The sequence below is a fragment of the Salmo salar genome, chromosome 03 (genome assembly GCF_965601325.2).
Source record: "Salmo salar chromosome 03, fSalSal1, whole genome shotgun sequence".
Taxonomy (NCBI): domain Eukaryota; kingdom Metazoa; phylum Chordata; class Actinopteri; order Salmoniformes; family Salmonidae; genus Salmo; species Salmo salar.
This window is the reverse complement of record NC_138293.1, coordinates 5,837,856-5,860,932: the sequence shown is the minus strand read 5'-3', so window position 1 is coordinate 5,860,932 and position 23,077 is coordinate 5,837,856. Positions and strand designations below refer to the sequence as shown.

The following is a 23,077-nucleotide window of genomic DNA, read 5'->3' as shown; positions in this document are numbered from 1 at the left end:
GCAGTGCGATGCGTGTGGATCTCTGAACACTCAATTGTACAAAAGCATGCATTTCTAATGAATGTTTGAGTTCATTTCTGTTATGCTACTGTATGATAAATATGTCATATAAAATATGTATATTGTGTAATCAGTGTTATTGATATGTTGTTAGGAAAGCTAGAAAAAATAGTATAATGAAATGTTAAGAGCTGCCCGTATCCATTTCATATCGGTGTCATCATTGCCGACCACGATACATTATTCAATGTGAACACGTCTTTGTTGTTGAGTATTAAAGAGTGTCTCTCCTTTTTTTTCAGGGGCTGCCTGGTACATCAGGAGAGAAGGGAGAGAACGGGGACGTCGGCCCAATGGTAAGGCAGCCATTTTGGAATCACACCAGAGTACAGATGTCCAAGTAGATCCAAGCTACTTGATTAGATCTAGCCTGTTGTTGTGATGTCACGGTCTTAATGTTTATTGTTGTTTATGTTGATAGGGTCTTCTTGTTGATTGTTTATGTTGACATGGCGTTATTGTTGATTGTTTACGTTGACATGGTGTTATTGTTGATTGTTTTCGTTGACATGGTGTTATTGTTGATTGTTTTCGTTGACATGGTGTTATTGTTGATTGTTTACGTTGACATGGTGTTATTGTTGATTGTTTATGTTGACATGGTGTTATTGTTGATTGTTTACGTTGACATGGTGTTATTGTTGATTGTTTACGTTGACATGGTGTTATTGTTGATTGTTTACGTTGACATGGTGTTATTGTTGATTGTTTTCGTTGACATGGTGTTATTGTTGATTGTTTACGTTGACATGGTGTTATTGTTGATTGTTTACGTTGACATGGTGTTATTGTTGATTGTTTACGTTGACATGGTGTTATTGTTGATTGTTTACGTTGACATGGTGTTATTGTTGATTGTTTACGTTGACATGGTGTTATTGTTGATTGTTTACGTTGACATGGTGTTATTGTTGATTGTTTACGTTGACATGGTGTTATTGTTGATTGTTTACGTTGACATGGTGTTATTGTTGATTGTTTACGTTGACATGGTGTTATTGTTGATTGTTTATGTTGACATGGCGTTATTGTTGATTGTTTACGTTGACATGGTGTTATTGTTGATTGTTTACGTTGACATGGTGTTATTGTTGATTGTTTACGTTGACATGGTGTTATTGTTGATTGTTTACGTTGACATGGTGTTATTGTTGATTGTTTTCGTTGACATGGTGTTATTGTTGATTGTTTACGTTGACATGGTGTTATTGTTGATTGTTTACGTTGACATGGTGTTATTGTTGATTGTTTACGTTGACATGGTGTTATTGTTGATTGTTTACGTTGACATGGTGTTATTGTTGATTGTTTACGTTGACATGGCGTTATTGTTGATTGTTTACGTTGACATGGTGTTATTGTTGATTGTTTACGTTGACAGGGTCCACCTGGTCCTCCAGGTCCCAGAGGTCCCCAGGGTTCTAGTGGAGCTGACGTAAGTGTCTGAATATTCAATATTATTATTCTGAATAGTTTAACATGTCATTACATTAGAGTATATTATAATTATTATGAATAGTTTAACATGTCATTACACTAGAGTATATTATAATTATTATGAATAGTTTAACATGTCATTACACTAGAGTATATTATTATTCTGAATAGTTTAACATGTCCATTACATTGAAGTATATTATTATTATTATGAATAGTTTAACATGTCATTACATTAGAGGTATATTATTATTATTCTGAATAGTTTAACATGTCATTACACTAGAGTATATTATTATTATTCTGAATAGTTTAACATGTCATTACACTAGAGTATATTATTATTATGAATAGTTTAACATGTCATTACACTACATGTGGCTCCATACCCTGTGTTATGATGACCTGACGTTTTTTATGATTGATTGATTGATTGATTGATTGGTTATTTGGTTGGTTGGTGGTTTAATTGGTTGGTTGGTTGATGTATTGATTGATTGATTGATTGATTGATTGATTGATTGATTGATTGATTGATTGATTGATTGATTGGTTATTTGGTTGGTTGGTGGGTTTAATTGGTTGGTTGGTTGATGTATTGATTGATTTGTTGATTGCTTGGCTGATTGGTTGGTTGGTTGGTTGGTTGATTGGTTGGTTGATTGGTTGGTTAATGTATTGGTTGGTTGATTGGTTGACTGGATGATTGATTGGTTGGTTATTTGATTGGTTGGTTGATTAATTGGTTGGTTGGTTAATGTATTGGTTGATTGGTTGGATGGTTCATTGGTTGATTGGTTGGTTGGTTGGATGGTTGATTGATTGGTTGATTGGTTGATTGGATGGTTGATTGGTTGATTGGTTGGATGGTTGATTGGTTGGATGGTTGATTGATTGGTTGGTTGATTGATTGGTTGATTGGTTGATTGGTTGGATGGTTGATTGGTTGATTGGTTGATTGGTTGGATGGTTGATTGATTGGTTGATTGGTTGATTGGATGGATGGTTGATTGGTTGGATGGTTGATTGGTTGGATGGTTGATTGATTGGTTGGTTGATTGATTGGTTGATTGGTTGGATGGTTGATTGGTTGGATGGTTGATTGATTGGTTGGTTGATTGATTGGTTGATTGGTTGATTGGTTGGATGGTTGATTGGTTGATTGGTTGATTGGTTGATTGGTTGGATGGTTGATTGATTGGTTGATTGGTTGATTGGATGGTTGATTGGTTGATTGGTTGATTGGTTGATTGGTTGGATGGTTGATTGGTTGGATGGTTGATTGGTTGGTTGATTGGTTGATTGGATGGTTGATTGGTTGATTGGTTGATTGGTTGATTGGTTGGATGGTTGATTGGTTGGATGGTTGATTGATTGGTTGGTTGATTGATTGGTTGATTGGTTGATTGGATGGTTGATTGGTTGATTGGTTGATTGGTTGATTGGTTGATTGGTTGGATGGTTGATTGGTTGGATGGTTGATTGGTTGGATGGTTGATTGGTTGATTGGTTGATTGGTTGATTGGTTGGATGGTTGATTGGTTGATTGGTTGATTGGTTGGATGGTTGATTGGTTGGATGGTTGATTGGTTGGATGGTTGATTGGTTGATTGGTTGATTGGTTGGATGGTTGATTGATTGGTTGATTGGTTGATTGGATGGATGGTTGGTTGGATGGTTGATTGGTTGGATGGTTGATTGGTTGGATGGTTGATTGGTTGGATGGTTGATTGGTTGGATGGTTGATTGATTGGTTGTTTTGTATCCTATCCACAGGGTGCTCAAGGCCCTCCTGGTGGAGTGGGTTCTATGGGAGGTAATGGAGAAAAGGGAGAAAGCGGTGAAGCTGGCAACCCGGGACCATCAGGAGAGCCTGGTGGTGGAGTAAGTATCCCGTTTGATTCAAATACACAAATGATAAATGATAATTAGAACAGATAAAACAGGGGGAAAAAACACAACATTTCTTAGTGTATAGTATTGTCATTTATGCATAGCAGTGTGTGATTAGGTTACAAATCGAGGTTGTTCATATTTCTTAATTGCAGCTGTAATTGAGCATTGTTTATTATCTGTGACAGTCACAGTAGAGAATCCTTCCTCTTACTGCGTCCCCTTCTGATGAGTCACAGCTTTAGGGGAAAGACGGGGGGCTATGTACAGTTTTCCTGGCTACCCATACTCCTTACTCTGGCCATGCGACGGACGTTAGTTTCTTCTCTGCGATGAGTGTCTCCCCAACGATTGTCTAGAACGCAAACACATTCTAACCGTTCTGATTGGTCCCAGAAACCGATGGGTTTGGACCAGAGCCAGAACACACGTGTGTAAAGCGACGTTTTGAAAAATGCGTCGTTCTCTTTTATACTCTGATTGGTTAGAGATGATCCAACCGCTGATGACTTTGTTTTGTACGACACGCCCTCATTGTATCCAACTCTTCTAGTCTGGCTGGTCCTTACTGTAGTCAACTCTTCTAGTCTGGCTGGTCCTTACTGTAGTCAACTCTTCTAGTCTGGCTGGTCCTTACTGTATCCAACTCTTCTAGCCTGGCTGGTCCTTACTGTATCCAACTCTTCTAGTCTGGCTGGTCCTTACTGTAGTCAACTCGTTTAGTCTGGCTGGTCCTTACTGTATCCAACTCGTTTAGTCTGGCTGGTCCTTACTGTAGTCAACTCTTCTAGTCTGGCTGGTCCTTACTGTATCCAACTCTTCTAGTCTGGCTGGTCCTTACTGTATCCAACTCTTCTAGCCTGGCTGGTCCTTACTGTAGTCAACTCTTCTAGTCTGGCTGGTCCTTACTGTAGTCAACTCTTCTAGCCTGGCTGGTCCTTACTGTAGTCAACTCTTCTAGTCTGGCTGGTCCTTACTGTATCCAACTCTTCTAGTCTGGCTGGTCCTTACTGTAGTCAACTCTTCTAGTCTGGCTGGTCCTTACTGTAGTCAACTCTTCTAGCCTGGCTGGTCCTTACTGTATCCAACTCTTCTAGTCTGGCTGGTCCTTACTGTATCCAACTCTTCTAGTCTGGCTGGTCCTTACTGTATCCAACTCTTCTAGCCTGGCTGGTCCTTACTGTATCCAACTCTTCTAGCCTGGCTGGTCCTTACTGTATCCAACTCTTCTAGTCTGGCTGGTCCTTACTGTAGCCAACTCTTCTAGCCTGGCTGGTCCTTACTGTAGTCAACTCTTCTAGTCTGGCTGGTCCTTACTGTATCCAACTCTTCTAGCCTGGCTGGTCCTTACTGTATCCAACTCTTCTAGCCTGGCTGGTCCTTACTGTAGTCAACTCTTCTAGCCTGGCTGGTCCTTACTGTAGTCAACTCTTCTAGCCTGGCTGGTCCTTACTGTAGTCAACTCTTCTAGTCTGGCTGGTCCTTACTGTATCCAACTCTTCTAGCCTGGCTGGGCCTTACTGTAGTCAACTCTTCTAGCCTGGCTGGTCCTTTCTGTAGTCAACTCTTCTAGCCTGGCTGGTCCTTACTGTAGTCAACTCTTCTAGTCTGGCTGGTCCTTACTGTATCCAACTCTTCTAGCCTGGCTGGTCCTTACTGTAGTCAACTCTTCTAGTCTGGCTGGTCCTTACTGTATCCAACTCTTCTAGCCTGGCTGGTCCTTACTGTATCCAACTCTTCTAGCCTGGCTGGTCCTTACTGTATCCAACTCTTCTAGTCTGGCTGGTCCTTACTGTAGTCAACTCTTCTAGCCTGGCTGGTCCTTACTGTAGTCAACTCTTCTAGCCTGGCTGTTCCTTACTGTAGTCAACTCTTCTAGTCTGGCTGGTCCTTACTGTAGTCAACTCTTCTAGTCTGGCTGGTCCTTACTGTAGTGAACTCTTCTAGTCTGGCTGGTCCTTACTGTAGTCAACTCTTCTAGCCTGGCTGGTCCTTACTGTAGTCAACTCTTCTAGCCTGGCTGTTCCTTACTGTAGTCAACTCTTCTAGTCTGGCTGGTCCTTACTGTAGTCAACTCTTCTAGTCTGGCTGGTCCTTACTGTAGTCAACTCTTCTAGTCTGGCTGGTCCTTACTGTAGTCAACTCTTCTAGTCTGGCTGGTCCTTACTGTATCCAACTCTTCTAGTCTGGCTGGTCCTTACTGTATCCAACTCTTCTAGCCTGGCTGGTCCTTACTGTAGTCAACTCTTCTAGTCTGGCTGGTCCTTACTGTATCCAACTCTTCTAGTCTGGCTGGTCCTTACTGTATCCAACTCTTCTAGTCTGGCTGGTCCTTACTGTATCCAACTCTTCTAGTCTGGCTGGTCCTTACTGTATCCAACTCTTCTAGCCTGGCTGGTCCTTACTGTATCCAACTCTTCTAGTCTGGCTGGTCCTTACTGTAGTCAACTCTTCTAGCCTGGCTGGTCCTTACTGTAGTCAACTCTTCTAGTCTGGCTGGTCCTTACTGTAGTCAACTCTTCTAGTCTGGCTGGTCCTTACTGTATCCAACTCTTCTAGTCTGGCTGGTCCTTACTGTATCCAACTCTTCTAGCCTGGCTGGTCCTTACTGTAGTCAACTCTTCTAGTCTGGCTGGTCCTTACTGTATCCAACTCTTCTAGCCTGGCTGGTCCTTACTGTATCCAACTCTTCTAGTCTGGCTGGTCCTTACTGTAGTCAACTCTTCTAGTCTGGCTGGTCCTTACTGTAGTCAACTCTTCTAGTCTGGCTGGTCCTTACTGTAGTCAACTCTTCTAGTCTGGCTGGTCCTTACTGTAGTCAACTCTTCTAGTCTGGCTGGTCCTTACTGTAGTCAACTCTTCTAGTCTGGCTGGTCCTTACTGTATCCAACTCTTCTAGCCTGGCTGGTCCTTACTGTAGTCAACTCTTCTAGCCTGGCTGGTCCTTACTGTAGTCAACTCTTCTAGCCTGGCTGGTCCTTACTGTATCCAACTCTTCTAGTCTGGCTGGTCCTTACTGTATCCAACTCTTCTAGTCTGGCTGGTCCTTACTGTAGTCAACTCTTCTAGTCTGGCTGGTCCTTACTGTAGTCAACTCTTCTAGTCTGGCTGGTCCTTACTGTATCCAACTCTTCTAGTCTGGCTGGTCCTTACTGTAGTCAACTCTTCTAGTCTGGCTGGTCCTTACTGTATCCAACTCTTCTAGTCTGGCTGGTCCTTACTGTATCCAACTCTTCTAGTCTGGCTGGTCCTTACTGTATCCAACTCTTCTAGTCTGGCTGGTCCTTACTGTATCCAACTCTTCTAGCCTGGCTGGTCCTTACTGTAGTCAACTCTTCTAGTCTGGCTGGTCCTTACTGTATCCAACTCTTCTAGTCTGGCTGGTCCTTACTGTAGTCAACTCTTCTAGTCTGGCTGGTCCTTACTGTATCCAACTCTTCTAGCCTGGCTGGTCCTTACTGTATCCAACTCTTCTAGTCTGGCTGGTCCTTACTGTAGCCAACTCTTCTAGTCTGGCTGGTCCTTACTGTATCCAACTCTTCTAGTCTGGCTGGTCCTTACTTTAGTCAACTCTTCTAGCCTGGCTGGTCCTTACTGTAGTCAACTCTTCTAGTCTGGCTTGTCCTTACTGTATCCAACTCTTCTAGCCTGGCTGGTCCTTACTGTAGTCAACTCTTCTAGCCTGGCTGTTCCCTTACTATACCTGGGTTTCTTCCATAGGAAATACTTGGGCCGGCTGCTTCATCAATCCATATTTTCGAATTGATCATTGCCCAGCAGAGCATTTGGTTATGATCATTGATTATCCCTTCCCCTCTCAGAAAGAGAAGAAATTAGGATCAATATCATAGATTACAGCTATGCTTCCATCCAACCCCAGCCCCATTAAATTCATATCAGAGCGTTGATCATTGATTGTTGGCTATGCTGTGGTTTGTGGTTGTGTAGTCCGGTCAGGTTTAATCAGTACAGAACCCTAGTCCCTGATAGGACTCTCTGGCTTGTCACCCAAATGACACCCTTGTTCCCTATTCAGTGCATTCATTTTGACCAGGGCCATAGGGGACGTAGACCCTTTCTCCTCCTCTACTCAGCGTCCGTCACAGCATATCGACATGGCTGTCTGCTCCTCTATCTGTTTACAGTGTCAGAACGAAACAGATAGGGACAGGTAGGGAGGGAACAGACAGGGACAGGTAGGGACAGGTAGGGACAGGTAGGGACAGGTATGGAGGGAACAGACAGGGACAGACAGTGACAGGTATGGAGGGAACAGACAGGGACAGATAGTGACAAGTATGGAGAGAACAGACAGGGACTGACAGTGACAGGTATGGGGAGAACAGGGACTGATCAAACTTTACCGGTGTGACACCCACTGATCCTCAGTGTGATAACAGTTGTGACATTTCTCTCTCCAGGGCCCCAGAGGAGAGACAGGGGAGAAGGGAGAGTCAGGACCACCTGGAGCTGCTGGACCTGCAGGGGCCCGCGGACCTGGAGGAGACGATGGCCCCAAAGGCAACCCCGTAAGTCACATCAGGCCCTATATTCAAAATACTTTGACAACATCTCCATACGCAATTTTTACAATAAGATAAAGCAAGAGTATTTTTTTTTTCTTCTGTTTGTGGATCTATAACCGATACTGTAAATCATAGAGTCACTCATGTTATGATTCTGATCCCATTGTCTGTTTCCAGCAAGACTATGTGAGGAGTTGAGCGGTCGTAAATCCTACTCAACGTTCATGGAGTGGCGCTTGTGCACCGTTCCGCCGCTCCACTAAAAAAAAACGCTCCCAAAATATTTTTTATAATAATAGAATAAAACACTCACAGGGAGAAATACATTTTCGCTCCAAATTCGCTCCATTCAAAATCATTTTAAAATCACCATTGAACCAACACTTATGTATTTTTGTGATTTCCTGGACCTACCATTTTCAAATAGACTACATGTCATTTTAAACAGTATTTAAAAACACTAAAAGGGTCAGGATCCTGACAGGGAGCCTAAAAAGGAACGAAAATGAATTATTTAGGCTATATTATTTCAGTTAATTCAAGGCTATAGCCTACGAAGAAATACATTGCGAAGCATTTGGGAGTGGTAGGGACATAAAGCACTCAACATTTAAATAACATTTAATTGTATTAAATCATTATAGTCTATAAATTGTGCATATAGGCTGTGACTTAGAATTAAATACATATTAGACGAAAAATGCCTTATTAGGTTCAGTCTACAGTGCCTTTGAATTCAATTGTTAGAAACAGGAGTTGGCCCAGTCTGTGTCTTCAGGCTCGTGTGATGGTGCCTGGAGAGCCAGCCTGCAGAGTATCTTCTCAAATCAAAACAAATCAAATCAAATTTATTTATATAGCCCTTCGTACATCAGCTGATATCTCAAAGTGCTGTACAGAAACCCAGCCTAAAACCCCAAACAGCAAGCAATGCATGTGAAAGAAGCACGGTGGCTAGGAAAAACTCCCTAGGAAAAACTCCCTAGAAAGGCCAAAAACCTAGGAAGAAACCTAGAGAGGAACCAGGCTATGAGGGGTGGCCAGTCCTCTTCTGGCTGTGCCGGGTGGATATTATAACAGAACATGGTCAAGATGTTAAAATGTTCATAAATGACCAGCATGGTCAAATAATAATAATCATGGTAGATGTCGAGGGTGCAACAAGCACGTCCGGTGAACAGGTCAGGGTTCCATAGCCGCAGGCAGAACAGTTGAAACTGGAGCAGTAGCACGGCCAGGTGGACTGGGGACAGCAAGGAGTCATCATGCCAGGTAGTCCTGAGGCATGGTCCTAGGGCTCAGGTCCTCCGAGAGAAAGAAAGAAAGAGAGAAAGAGAGAATTAGAGAGAGCATATTTAAATTCACACAGGACACCGGATAAGACAAGAGAAATACTCCAGACGTAACAGACTGACCCTAGCCCCCGACACATAAACTACTGCAGCATAAATACTGGAGGCTGACACAGGAGGGATCAGGAGACACTGTGGCCCCATCCTGTGGCCTCCTCACATGCAGAGCCACTGGGGATGATAAACACCTTTTTGGCCTCTCCTGCCAGGCTGGGCAGAGATGCAGAGTTGTTTTAAAAATATATATTTTTCCCTAGGTAGCCCTAAAGGTTTTTAGGCAAAATAACACAATCAAAACGTAAAGCTTTTTGAACGTGGGAATATGCCAGGACTATTGGGCCAAAATCAATTATGACCTATTGTATAGATAATAGAACAACACTTTTTCCCTCTCTTGCTCTTGGTCCTCATCTTTGTAAGCCACCTTGATTTTGCACCTGTGTGTGTTATCAGTTTCAAAATATTTAGCAAACTCCATGACAGTAACTACAGCAAGGGGGCTATTACCAGCACACAAGTAGACTACAAATGCATGCTGGGCCGGGCATGCCCTGGGCTCACGCAGTGATCGCTACTAGAGGGAAATTGGAGTGGGCGAGAAGGCCAACGCTCCAGCCTTTGGGAATGCCGCTCTGTGCTCCAGCTCCGCTCCTTGTTCCGCTCCAGCTTTGCTCCTCGCTCCGCTCACATACTCCACATTCCAGCTCAAACACTTCTTGTATTCTCTCTCTGCTTTCTCCATCTCTCTCTCGCTCTCCCTCTCTCTCTCTCTTTCTCCCCCTCTCTCTCACCCTCTCACCCTGTCTGTCTGTCTGTCTGTCTGTCTGTCTGTCTGTCTGTCTGTCTGTCTGTCTGTCTGTCTGTCTGTCTGTCTGTCTGTCTGTCTGTCTGTCTGTCTGTCTGTCTGTCTGTCTGTCTGTCTGTCTGTCTGTCTGTCTGTCTCTCTCTCTCTCTCTCTCTCTCTCGCTCTGTGTGTATATCTCTCTCCCTCTCTCTTTGTCCCTCTCTCTTTGTCCCTCTCTCTCTCTCTCCCTCTCTCTCTCTCTCTCTCTCTCTCTCTCTCTCTCTCTCTCTCTCTCTCTCTCTCTCTATAGGGACCCGTTGGCTTCTCTGGAGACCCAGGTCCCCCTGGAGAGCCTGGAGTTGGTGTAAGTACTACAGTTAGATGTAAAGGGAACGGCATGTAATTAATTGAAGTGTAACAGTAGATTATGATCGATGCTAGTAAAAGGAAGAAATTGATATCCTGACTTGTCTTTCTGTTGTATCTCCTCAGGGATTGGATGGCTTGGCTGGAGACAAGGGAGATGATGGAGACGCTGGTCAGCCAGTAAGTTTTGATTTATTTAACCAGGAAAAGACCCTTGAGGCTATAGAATTGTGATGTTGTTGTTGTTAGTGAGGAGAAAAAAATAAGAAGGGAGTAGTCTTGTACGCAAATACACAATATATACAACATTATGTGGACACCTCTTTAAATGAGTGGATTCGGCTATTTCAGCCACACCCGTTGCTGACAGGTGTATAAAATTCAGCGCAAAGCCATGCAATCTCCATAGACAAGCATTGGCAGTAGAACAGCCTCACTGAAGAGTTCAGTGATGCCACCTTTACAAGTCAGTTTGTCAAATGTCTTAGTTCCAGTGAAGGGAAATCTTAAACGCTACAGAATACAATGACATTCAGGCCTATCTATTTATGTAGCTATTTATTTACCAAGCTAAAAACACGTAACCTAACACTAGCTAGCTAGCTGCTGGGAGGATGTTGTCAATGGACGAGTGGCTAAGTGACTGACTTTTTTTCCCACCCGTATCGTTTTTCTGTGGTTACAGCTAGTGATGCAGGTGTCATTTGGTTGGCTAGCGAGAAATGTGAATCACTTTGCTAGCTAGCTAGCTATGCTGAACTTGAACGACTGTTAACTACAGTTAGCATATCTCTCAGTTGTCAATCAAATGTATTTGGCATCGATCAAACGGGCAGGCAGGTAGGCGAGTTCCCATTGAGTTGTAAAATCGGCGGTTGGGACAAGCTGCGGAAAGGCGAGCAGGCTACAATACTATTCCCCATTGTTTATCAGTGAAATTTTGACAACGTTTAAGAAGGTTTACCTACTCTACTGTTCCCTCGTTATGTTTTAGCTCATCTTGCTTTGGCTAGCGTTAGTTGTTGATCTTGTTGTTGGGGGTAAAATGTCAGCCACTCACCCACTCGTCCAATGACAACATCCTCCCAGCAGCTAGCTAGTTAGCTGCTAGTCCTACTGGTTAGTCCTACTGCCTGTAAACACACAGTCCAGTTCATAGTGAATGATGGCAGGTCCTACTGCCTGTAAACACACAGTCCAGTTCAAAGTGAATGATGACAGGTCCTACTGCCTGTAAACACACAGTCCAGTTCATAGTGAATGATGACAGGTCCTACTGCCTGTAAACACACAGTCCAGTTCATAGTGAATGATGACAGGTCCTACTGCCTGTTAACACACAATCCAGTTCATAGTGAATGATGGCAGGTCCTACTGCCTGTAAACACACAGTCCAGTTCATAGTGAATGATGGCAGGTCCTACTGCCTGTAAACACACAGTCCAGTTCATAGTGAATGATGACAGGTTCTACTTCCTGTAAACACACAGTCCAGTTCATAGTGAATGATGACAGGTCCTACTGCCTGTAAACACACAGTCCAGTTCATAGTGAATGATGGCAGGTCCTACTGCCTGTAAACACACAGTCCAGTTCATAGTGAATGATGACAGGTCCTACTGCCTGTTAACACACAATCCAGTTCATAGTGAATGATGGCAGGTCCTACTGCCTGTAAACACACAGTCCAGTTCATAGTGAATGATGACAGGTTCTACTTCCTGTAAACACACAGTCCAGTTCATAGTGAATGATGACAGGTCCTACTGCCTGTAAACACAGTCCAGTTCAAAGTGAATGATGACAGGTCCTACTGCCTGTAAACACAGTCCAGTTCATAGTGAATGATGGCAGGTCCTACTGCCTGTAAACACACAGTCCAGTTCATAGTGAATGATGACAGGTCCTACTGCCTGTAAACACAGTCCAGTTCAAAGTGAATGATGACAGGTCCTACTGCCTGTAAACACAGTCCAGTTCATAGTGAATGATGGCAGGTTCTACTTCCTGTAAACACACAGTCCAGTTCATAGTGAATGATGACAGGTCCTACTGCCTGTAAACACAGTCCAGTTCAAAGTGAATGATGACAGGTCCTACTGCCTGTAAACACAGTCCAGTTCATAGTGAATGATGGCAGGTCCTACTGCCTGTAAACACACAGTCCAGTTCATAGTGAATGATGACAGGTCCTACTGCCTGTAAACACAGTCCAGTTCAAAGTGAATGATGACAGGTCCTACTGCCTGTAAACACAGTCCAGTTCATAGTGAATGATGGCAGGTCCTACTGCCTGTAAACACAGTCCAGTTCATAGTGAATGATGGCAGGCTTCTGTAGGCAAATAACTTATTTATTGTTGTGTGATGATGTTGTTGTTGTTTAGGATGATGATGATGATGATGATGATGATGATGCTGATGTTGTTGTTTAGGATGATGATGATGATGATGATGATGATGTCGTTGTTGTATTGTGAATCTGGTATCTATTGTAACTGGTCGGGGGGGTGTGTTGTTTCAGGGCCCACCTGGTCCTTCTGGAGAAGCTGGACCTCCAGGACCACCCGGCAAGAGGGTAAGTGTCTGCCAAGAAAACTTTGTTTTGCCCGCAAAGTTATTTGCTAACAGAGCTAACACATGTTCCAGGTTTCAGGCGAGGTTAGTCGTCGTTATCAAAAATTATAGATATTGCTGAATTTAAATTCTAGCTATAATGGACTATAATACATATCTGATTTGCCTTGATTGAGCAGCCACTCTCCACACAAGCCAATATTCAGAGACGGTTTTGTAGTAGATTAGTTTATAATATTCAGACTGTTTTTTAGTACATTAGTTTATAATATTCAGACTGTTTTGTACTAGATTAGTTTTATAATAGAATATCAACCTGTTTTAGTTTGTCTGACAGTGATGCGAGAGCAGTGAGATAAACACTCAAGTCCAGGATATCAAGATGTCATTTCTACCTCTGGCACTTCCCGCTGATCGTGTCACACAACCGGCCTCAATGTCCACATGCGTCCTAAATGGCACACTCGTCCCTCTGGTGGAAAAGTAGTGCACTTTTTAAGGGATAGGGTGCTATTTGGGAAACAGCCATACAGTATGTTTTCTTACCACTTTTACAACCTGGTCCAATTAAAGCCATCACTTTTAATGGAGAGCACTAAAATTCTATAAACTGCTACACCAATACTGTAAAATAATGAAGGGTTGGCACTGCGTGGTGACAAGAACAAGGGGTTTGTCCCAAATGGAAACCTTTTCCTTTGGTAGTGCTCTACTTTTGACCAGGAACCATAGAGCTCTAGTCAAATGTAGTGCACTATTAGGGATTCAGGTCAAAAATTTTTATTTAAAGGGAAGTTTCAATTCAAAGTCAATTGGAGCGTACTGGTGTTAGTTTAGTGTGAAATTATGTTACTACACCATCAAATCAAAGATGTGCTTCTACATGGCTCTGCATCAAGTGTGAGGGTTTTCCGTCGCTTGTAAAGTTTAATTTCCCTACATGATTATGGCTCATAGACGTGGTGTAGTATTAATATAGTATTAATATAGTCATATAAGTATTAATATAGTCATAATATAGTCATATAGGTATTAATATAGTATTAATATAATCATATAACTATTAATATATTCATAATATAGTCATATAGGTATTAATATAGTATTAATATAGTCATATAACTATTAATATTGTCATAATATAGTCATATAGGTATTAATATAGTCATAATATAGTCATATAGGTATTAATATAGTATTGATATAGTCATATAGGTATTAATATAGTATTAATATAGTCATATAAGTATTAATATAGTATTACTATAGTCACATATGTATTAATATAGTATTAGTATAGTCATATAATTATTAATATAGTCATATATGTATTAATATAGTATTAATATAGTCATATACATATTAATATATATAATCATATAGGCATTAATATAATCATATAGGTATTAATATAGTATTAATATAGTCATATAGGTATTAATATAGTCATATAAGTATTAATATAGTATTAATATAGTCATATAGGTATTAATATAATCATATAGGTATTAATATAGTATTATTATAGTCATATAGGTATTAATATAATCATATAGGTATTAATATAGTCATATAGGTATTAATATAGTATTAATATAGTCATATAGTATTAATATAGTCATATAGGTATTAATATAGTCATATAGGTATTAATATAGTCATAATATTGTCATATAGGTATTAATATAGTCACATATGTATTAATATAGTATTAATATAGTCATATATGTATTAATATAGTATTAATATAGTCATATACGCATTAATATAGTATTAATATAGTCATATAAGTATTAATATAGGTATTAATATAGTCATATAGGTATTAATATAATCATATAGGTATTAATATAATAATATAGGTATTAATATAGTCATATAGGTAATAATATAATCTTATAGGTATTAATATAGTCATATAGGTATTAATATAGTCATAATATAGTCATATAGGTATTAATATAGTATTAATATAGTCAAATAGTATTAATATAGTCATATAGTATTAATATAGTCATATAGGTATTAATATAGTCATATAGGTATTAATATAGTCATAATATAGTCATATAGGTATTAATATAGTCATATAGGTATTAATATAGTATTAATATAGTCATATACGTATTAATATAGTATTAATATAGTCATATAAGTATTAATATAGGTATTAATATAGTCATATAGGTATTAATATAATCATATATGTATTAATATAATCATATAGGTATTAATATAGTCATATAGGTATTAATATAGTCATAATATAGTCATATAGGTATTAATATAGTATTAATATAGTCATATAGTATTAATATAGTCATATAGGTATTAATATAGTCATATAGGTATTAATATAGTCATAATATAGTCATATAGGTATTAATATAGTCATATAGGTATTAATATAGTATTAATATAGTCATATAGGTATTAATATAGTCATATAGGTATTACTATAGTATTAATATAGCCATATGGGTATTAATATAGTTGTATAAGTATTAATATAGTATTAATATAGCCATATAGGTATTAATATAATATTAATATAGTCATATATGTATTAATATAGTATTAATATAGTCATATAGTATTAATATAAGCATATAAGTATTAATATAGTCATATAAGTATTAATATAGTATTAATATAGTCATATAGGTATTACTATAGTCATATGGTTTTAATATAGTATTCATAATCATATGGGTATTAAAACAGTATTAATATAGTCATATGGTATTAATTTAGTGATATACGTATTAATATAGTCATATAAGTATTAATATAGTATTTATTATAGTCATATAGGTTTTAATATATTATTAATATAGTCGTATAGGTATTAATATAGTATTAATATAGTCATATAAGTATTAATATAGTCATATAAGTGTTAATATAGTATTAATATAGTCATATAGGTATTAATATAGTATTAATATAGTCATATATGTATTAATATAGTATTAATATAGCCGTATAGTATTAATATGGTCATATAAGTATTAATATAGTATTAATATAGTCATATAGTATTAATAGAGTCATAAGTATTAATATAGTCATATAGGTATTCATATAGTATTAATATAGCCGTATAGTATTAATATGGTCATATAAGTATTAATATAGTATTACTATAGTCATATAGGTATTAATATAGTCATATAGGTATTAATATAGTCTTAATACAGTCATATAGGTATTAATATAGTCATATATGTATTAATATAGTATTAATATAGCCATATAGTACTAATATGGTCATATAAGTATTAATATAGTATTAATATAGTCATATAGGTATTAATATAGTCCCTCATACCATCATGGTCACCTAATCATCCCCAGCTTACAATTGGCTCTTTCATCCCCCTCCTCCTCCCTGTAACTATTCCCCAGGGCATTGCTGTAAATGAGAACCTGTTCTCAGTAAACTTACCTGGTAAAATAAATATATATTTTAAATATAGGTCTTAATATAGTCATATAAGTATTAATATAGTCATATAGGTATTAATCTAGTCATAATATAGTCATATAGGTATTCATATAGTATTCATATATTAATATAGTCATAATATAGTCATATAAGTATTAATATTGTCATATAGGTATTAATATAGTCATAATATAGTCATAAAGGTATTAATATAGTCATACTATTATCATATAGGTATTAATAAAGTCATAATATAGTCATATAGGTATTAATATAGTCACATAGGTATGAATATAGTCATATAGGTATTAATATAGTCATATAGGTATTAATATAGTCATATAATAGTCATATAGGTATTAATATAGTCATATAGGTATTAATATAGTCATATAGGTATTAATATAGTCATAATATAGTCATATAGGTATTAATATAGTATTAATATAGTCATATAGTATTAATATAGTCATATAGGTATTAATATACTCATAATATAGTCATATAGCATTAATATAGTCATATAGGTATTAATATAGTCATATAGGTATTAATATAGTATTAATATAGCCATATAGGTATTAATACAGTATTAATATAGTCATATAGTATTAATATAGTCATATAGGTATTAATATAGTATTAATATAGTCATATAGGTCTTAATATAGTCATATAGGTATTACTATAGTATTAATATAGCCATATAGGTAATAATATAGTATTAATATAGTCATATAGTATTAATATAGTCATATAGGTATTAATATAGTCATATAGGTATTAATATAGTATTAATATAGCCATATAGGTATTAATATAGTATTAATATAGTCATATAGTATTAATATAGTCATATAGGTATTACTATAGTATTAATATAGCCATATAGGTATTAATATAGTATTAATATAGTCATATAGTATTAATATAGTCGTATAAGTATTAATATAGTATTAATATAGCCATATAGGTATTAATATAATATTAATATACTCATATAGGTATTAATATAGTATTAATATAGTCATATAGTATTAATATAGTCATATACGTATTAATATTGTCATATAAGTATTAATAATGTATTTATATAGTCATATAGGTATTAATATAGTCATACAGGTAATCATATAGTATTAATATAGTCATATGGATATTAATACAGTATTAATATAGTCATATCATATTAATGTAGTTATATACGTATTAATATAGTCATATAAGTATTAATATAGTATTAATATAGTCATATAGTATTTATATAGCCATATAAGTATTAATATAGTCAAATAGGTATTAATATAGTATTAATATAGTCATATAGGTATTAATATAGTATTAATATAGTCATATAGGTATTAATATAGTATTAATATAGTCATATGGTATTAATATCTTCATAAAGGTATTAATATAGTATTAATATAGTCATATAGGTATTAATATAGTCTTATAGGTATTAATATAGTATTAATATAGTCATATAGGTATTAATATAGTATTAATATAGTCATATAGGTATTAATATAGTATTAAAAAAGCCATATAGTATTAATATGGTCATATACGTATTAATATAGTATTAATATAGTCATATAGTATTAATATAGTAATATAAGTATTAATATAGTCATATAGGTATTAATATACTCATATAGGTATTAATATAGTCTTAATACAGTCATATAGGTATTAATATAGTCCCTCATACCATCATGGTCACCAAATCATCCCCAGCTTACAATTGGCTCTTTCATCCCCCTCCTCCTCCCTGTAACTATTCCCCAGGTCATTGCTGTAAATGAGAACCTGTTCTCAGTAAACTTACCTGGTAAAATATATATATATTTTAAATATAGGTCTTAATATAGTCATATAAGTATTAATATAGTCATATAGGTATTAATCTAGTCATAATATAGTCATATAGGTATTAAAATAGTATTAATATAGTCATATAGTATTAATATAGTCATATAGTATTAATATAGTCATATAGGTATTAATATAGTCATATAGTATTAATATAGTCATATAGTATTAATATAGTCATATAGGTATTAATATAGTCATAATATTGTCATATAGGTATTAATATAGTCATATAGTATTAATATAGTCATATTGGTATTAATATAGTCATAATATTGTCATATAGGTATTAATATAGTCATATAGGTATTAATCTAGTCATAATATAGTCATATAGGTATTAAAATAGTATTAATATAGTCATATAGTATTAATATAGTCATATAGTATTAATATAGTCATATAGGTATTAATATAGTCATATAGTATTAATATAGTCATATAGTCATAATATTGTCATATAGGTATTAATATAGTCATATAGGTATTAATATAGTCATATAGGTATTAATATAGTCATACTATAGTCATATAAGTATTAATATAGTATTAATATAGTCATATAGGTATTAATATAGTCATACTATAGTCATATAAGTATTAATATAGGTGTAATATAGTCATAAATGTATTAATATAGTCATATAAGTATTAATATAGTCATAATATAGTCATATAGGTATTAATATAGTCATAATATAGTCATATAGGTATAATATAGTCATATTGGTATTAATATAGTCATATAGGTATTAATATAGTCATATTGGTATTAATATAGTATTAATATAGTCATATTGGTATTAATATAGTCATATAGGTATTAATATAGTTATAATATAGTTATATATGTATTAAGGAGTCATAATATATTCCTAAAACAGTCATAATATAGTCATATGCTTCTAGTCAAGGTCATCCGTTGTATATTGAGAAATTATCATCAATAGTTATTACTCATCATATAAATATATATATTTACTTGAATAAGCACAGTTTTTTCCCAAGTGAATGCTAATGCTGTACAGCACTTTGTGATATCGGCTGATGTAAAAAGGGCTTTATAAATACATTTATTGATTGATTGATGTTGTATTGTCTTTAGACTGTTTTAACCATCTGTGATTGGACACTGTATACCAAGCTGATGAGTGGTGCCTCTTTCACCCCCAGGGACCCATTGGACCAGCCGGTACTGAGGGAAGACAAGGAGAGAAGGGTTCTAAGGTAAGAGGCACAGACGCACACAGACACACACACACACACACACACACACACACACACACACACACACACACACACACACACACACACACACACACACACACACACACACACACACACACACACACACACACACACACACACACACACACACACACACACACACACACACACGTCCATTCAAACAGAAGTGTAGGATTAGAGTTGATGTGATGGAGACAGGACAAAAGCCTCTCAGAATTTCCTGGCCTGTCAAAGCTGGCTTCTAATTGGTTGTCAGAACGGTTTAATGCAGAACGGTTTAATCCTCCAACCCCGTTATCCGATCTGACGGTAAATCCATGGATCTCCAATCTTTTGTGTCTGTTCTCATGGCTGATGGCTGACATGTGGTGACTAAGTTGAGGCTCTGTGTGATTATTGTAATTCCCAAACACCTTTGAAAGGTGCTTTATCTATTTAGGTTTGAATAAAACTTAATTCTAATAGAATCCTCCCGAGAACTTCAGTATATACAGTTGAAGTCGGAAGTTTACATACACTTCCGTTGGAGTCATTAAAACTCGTTTTTCAACCACTCCACAAATTTCTTGTTACCAAACTATACTTTTGGCAAGTCGGTTAGGACATCTACTTTGTGCGTGACACAAGTAATTTTTCCAACAATTGTTTACAGACAGATTATTTCACTTATAATTCACTGTATCACAATTCCAGTGGGTCAGAAGTTTACATACACTAAGTTGACTGTGCCTTTATACAGCTTGGAAAATTCCAGAAAATGATGTCATGGCTTTAGAAGCTTCTGATAGGCTAATTGACATCATTTGACTCAATTGGAGGTGTACCTGTGGATGTACTTCAAGGCCTACCTTCAAACTCAGTGCCTCTTTGCTTGACATCATGGGAAAATCTAAAGAAATCAGCCAATACCTCAAAAAAAATGTGTAGACCTCCACAAGTCTGGTTCATCCTCGGGAGACATTTCCAAACGCCTGAAGGTACCACGTTCATCTGTACAAACAATAGTACGCAAGTATAAACACCATGGGACCACGCAGCTGTCATACCACTCAGGAAGGAGACGTGTTCTGTCTCCTAGAGATGAACGTACTTTGGTGAGAAAAAGTGCAAATCAATCCCAGAACAACAGCAAAGGACCTTGTGAAGATGCTGGAAGAAACAGGTACAAAAGTATGTGTATCCACAGTAAAACGAGTCCTATATCAACATAACCTGAAAGGCCGCTCAGAAAGGAAGAAGCCACTGCTCCAAAACCTCCAGACTATGGTTTTTAAATGCACATGGGGACAAAGATCGTACTTTTTGGAGAAATGTCCTCTGGTCTGATGAAACAAAAATAGAACTGTTTGGCCATAATGACCATCTTTATGTTTGGAGGAAAAAGGGGGACGCTTGCAAGCCGAAGAACACCATCCCAACCGTGAAGCACGGTTCACAACTATGAAATAACACATATTGAATCATATAGTAACCAACAAAAGTGTTAAACAAATCAAAATATATTTTACATTTGAGATTATTTAAAGTAGCCACCCTTTGCCTTGATGACAGCTTTGCACACTCTTGGCATTCCCTCAACCAGCTTCATGAGGTAGTCACCTGGAATGCTTTTCAATTAACAGGTGGTCCTTGTTCTGTATGTATATGTATGTATGTATATATATGTATATATATATATATATATATACAATTATTTTATTAGGATCCCTATTAGCTGTTGCAAAAGCAGGAGCTATCCCTCCTGGAATACACACAAAACACAAAACATGACAAAGTACAGAACATTAATAGACAAGAAACGCTCAAGAACAGAACTACATCAATGTATAAATGACACACGTAGCCTACATATCGATACATACACACAAACTATCTAGGTCAAATAGGGGAGAGGCATTGTGCCATGAGGTGTTGCTTTATCTGTTTTTTGAAACCAGTTTTGCTGTTTATTTGAGCAATATGAGATGGAATGGAGTTCCATGCAATAATAGCTCTATATAATACTGTACACTTACTTGAATTTGTTCTGGATTTGGGGACTGTAAAAAGACCCCTGGTGGCATGTCTGGTGGGATAAGTGTGTGTGTCAGAGCTGTGTGTAAGATGACAATGCAAACAATTTGGAATTTTCAACACATTAACATTTCTTACAAACAGAAGAAGTGATGCAGTCAGTCTCTCCTCAACTCTTGGCTAAGAGAGTATTGACCTGCGTAGTATTGATATTGGCCATTCAACTTTTTTTCGATCCAGTTGTGGTAGTACGGTACAACTGTATTGAACTGTATTAAACAGTTTTCACCTTCGCTTTACAAGTCTAATTTCTAGATCTGTCTTCCTTGTCTATAATATGAAGAGAAGCTTATTGCTCTGGTTACCCAGGCAAGTGGTTCTCAAACCTCTACTCAGGAACCCTCACTACCGCAGGCTATATAAGGTATCTCTGGAAGGTCATGCTGAATGTATTTGAATGTAGCTGGGAGTTACTACTGTGTAACTCCAGGATGAGGCTGAAGGTATTGATACCGTTGTATTGAATGTTATGATTGTGTTTTGCAGGGTGAGGCTGGAGCCGATGGGCCTGATGGTAAAACTGGACCTGTCGGACCCCAGGGTCCCTCTGGGAAGCCTGGACCTGACGGTCTGCGTGGAATCCCAGGCCCTGTCGTGAGTTACCTAGCTATACATAAGCTGTTATATATGATATATACGTTACAGTATCACTGCGATGAGTTGCCTCTGAAGCCTCTGAAGCTAAGCAGGGTCGGTCCAGGTCGGTCCCTGGATGGGAGACCAGATGCTGCTGGAAGATGTGTTGGAGGGCCAGTAGGAGACACTCTTTCCTCTGGTCTAAGGAGATCCTAATGCCCCAGGGCAGTGAGGGGGACATTGCCTTGTGTAGCGTTCCCTCTTTCAGATGAGACATTAAAACGGGTGTCCTGACTCTCTGTGGTCACTAAAGATCCCATGGCACTTATCATAAGAGTAGGTGTGTTAACCCTGGTGTCCTGGCTAAATTCCCAAATCTGGCCCTCATACCAACGTGGCCACCTAATCATCCCCAGCTTCCAAAAGGCTCATTCATTCCCCCTCATCTCCCCTGTAACTATTCCCCAGGTCGTTGCTGTAAAAGAGAATGTGTTCTCAGTCAACTGACCTGGTAAAAATAAGGGTTAAATAAATCAATAAAATGAGTTAACACGCTCGATTCAAGTTCAAACTAATCAGATGACAGTGTCTGCTATATACTTATCGTCACATTATCAAGATTAAAATTGTGTGATAATGGTAATGTGATGGATAATGTGAAGGATAATGTAATGTAATGGATGATGTGATACTTACTTTCAGGGTGAACAAGGACTTCCCGGTGCTTCTGGAATGGACGGACCTCCTGGACCAATGGTAATAACAACATGATAATTACAAGGTTTTATATTTACGTTGCCCCTTTTCTCCAACTCAAAGCACCTTATATTGGGATAACATATCCTTAGATATACTGGTCTATC

At 37.3% G+C, this 23,077-nt stretch overlaps 1 protein-coding gene across 1 annotated transcript in view; it reads left to right on the top strand.

The window, feature by feature from the left end:
- LOC106596897 (collagen alpha-1(XI) chain) overlaps positions 1-23,077 on the top strand; it is a 184,425-nt gene that overhangs the window by 145,994 nt on the left and 15,354 nt on the right. The window contains exons 45-54 of the mRNA XM_045714451.2: positions 303-356; positions 1,442-1,495; positions 3,274-3,381; positions 7,812-7,919; positions 10,363-10,416; positions 10,545-10,598; positions 12,942-12,995; positions 19,491-19,544; positions 22,125-22,232; positions 22,917-22,970. Of these exons, the coding sequence (XP_045570407.2) occupies positions 303-356; positions 1,442-1,495; positions 3,274-3,381; positions 7,812-7,919; positions 10,363-10,416; positions 10,545-10,598; positions 12,942-12,995; positions 19,491-19,544; positions 22,125-22,232; positions 22,917-22,970 (702 nt within the window). The remainder of the gene's footprint in view (positions 1-302; positions 357-1,441; positions 1,496-3,273; positions 3,382-7,811; positions 7,920-10,362; positions 10,417-10,544; positions 10,599-12,941; positions 12,996-19,490; positions 19,545-22,124; positions 22,233-22,916; positions 22,971-23,077) is intronic.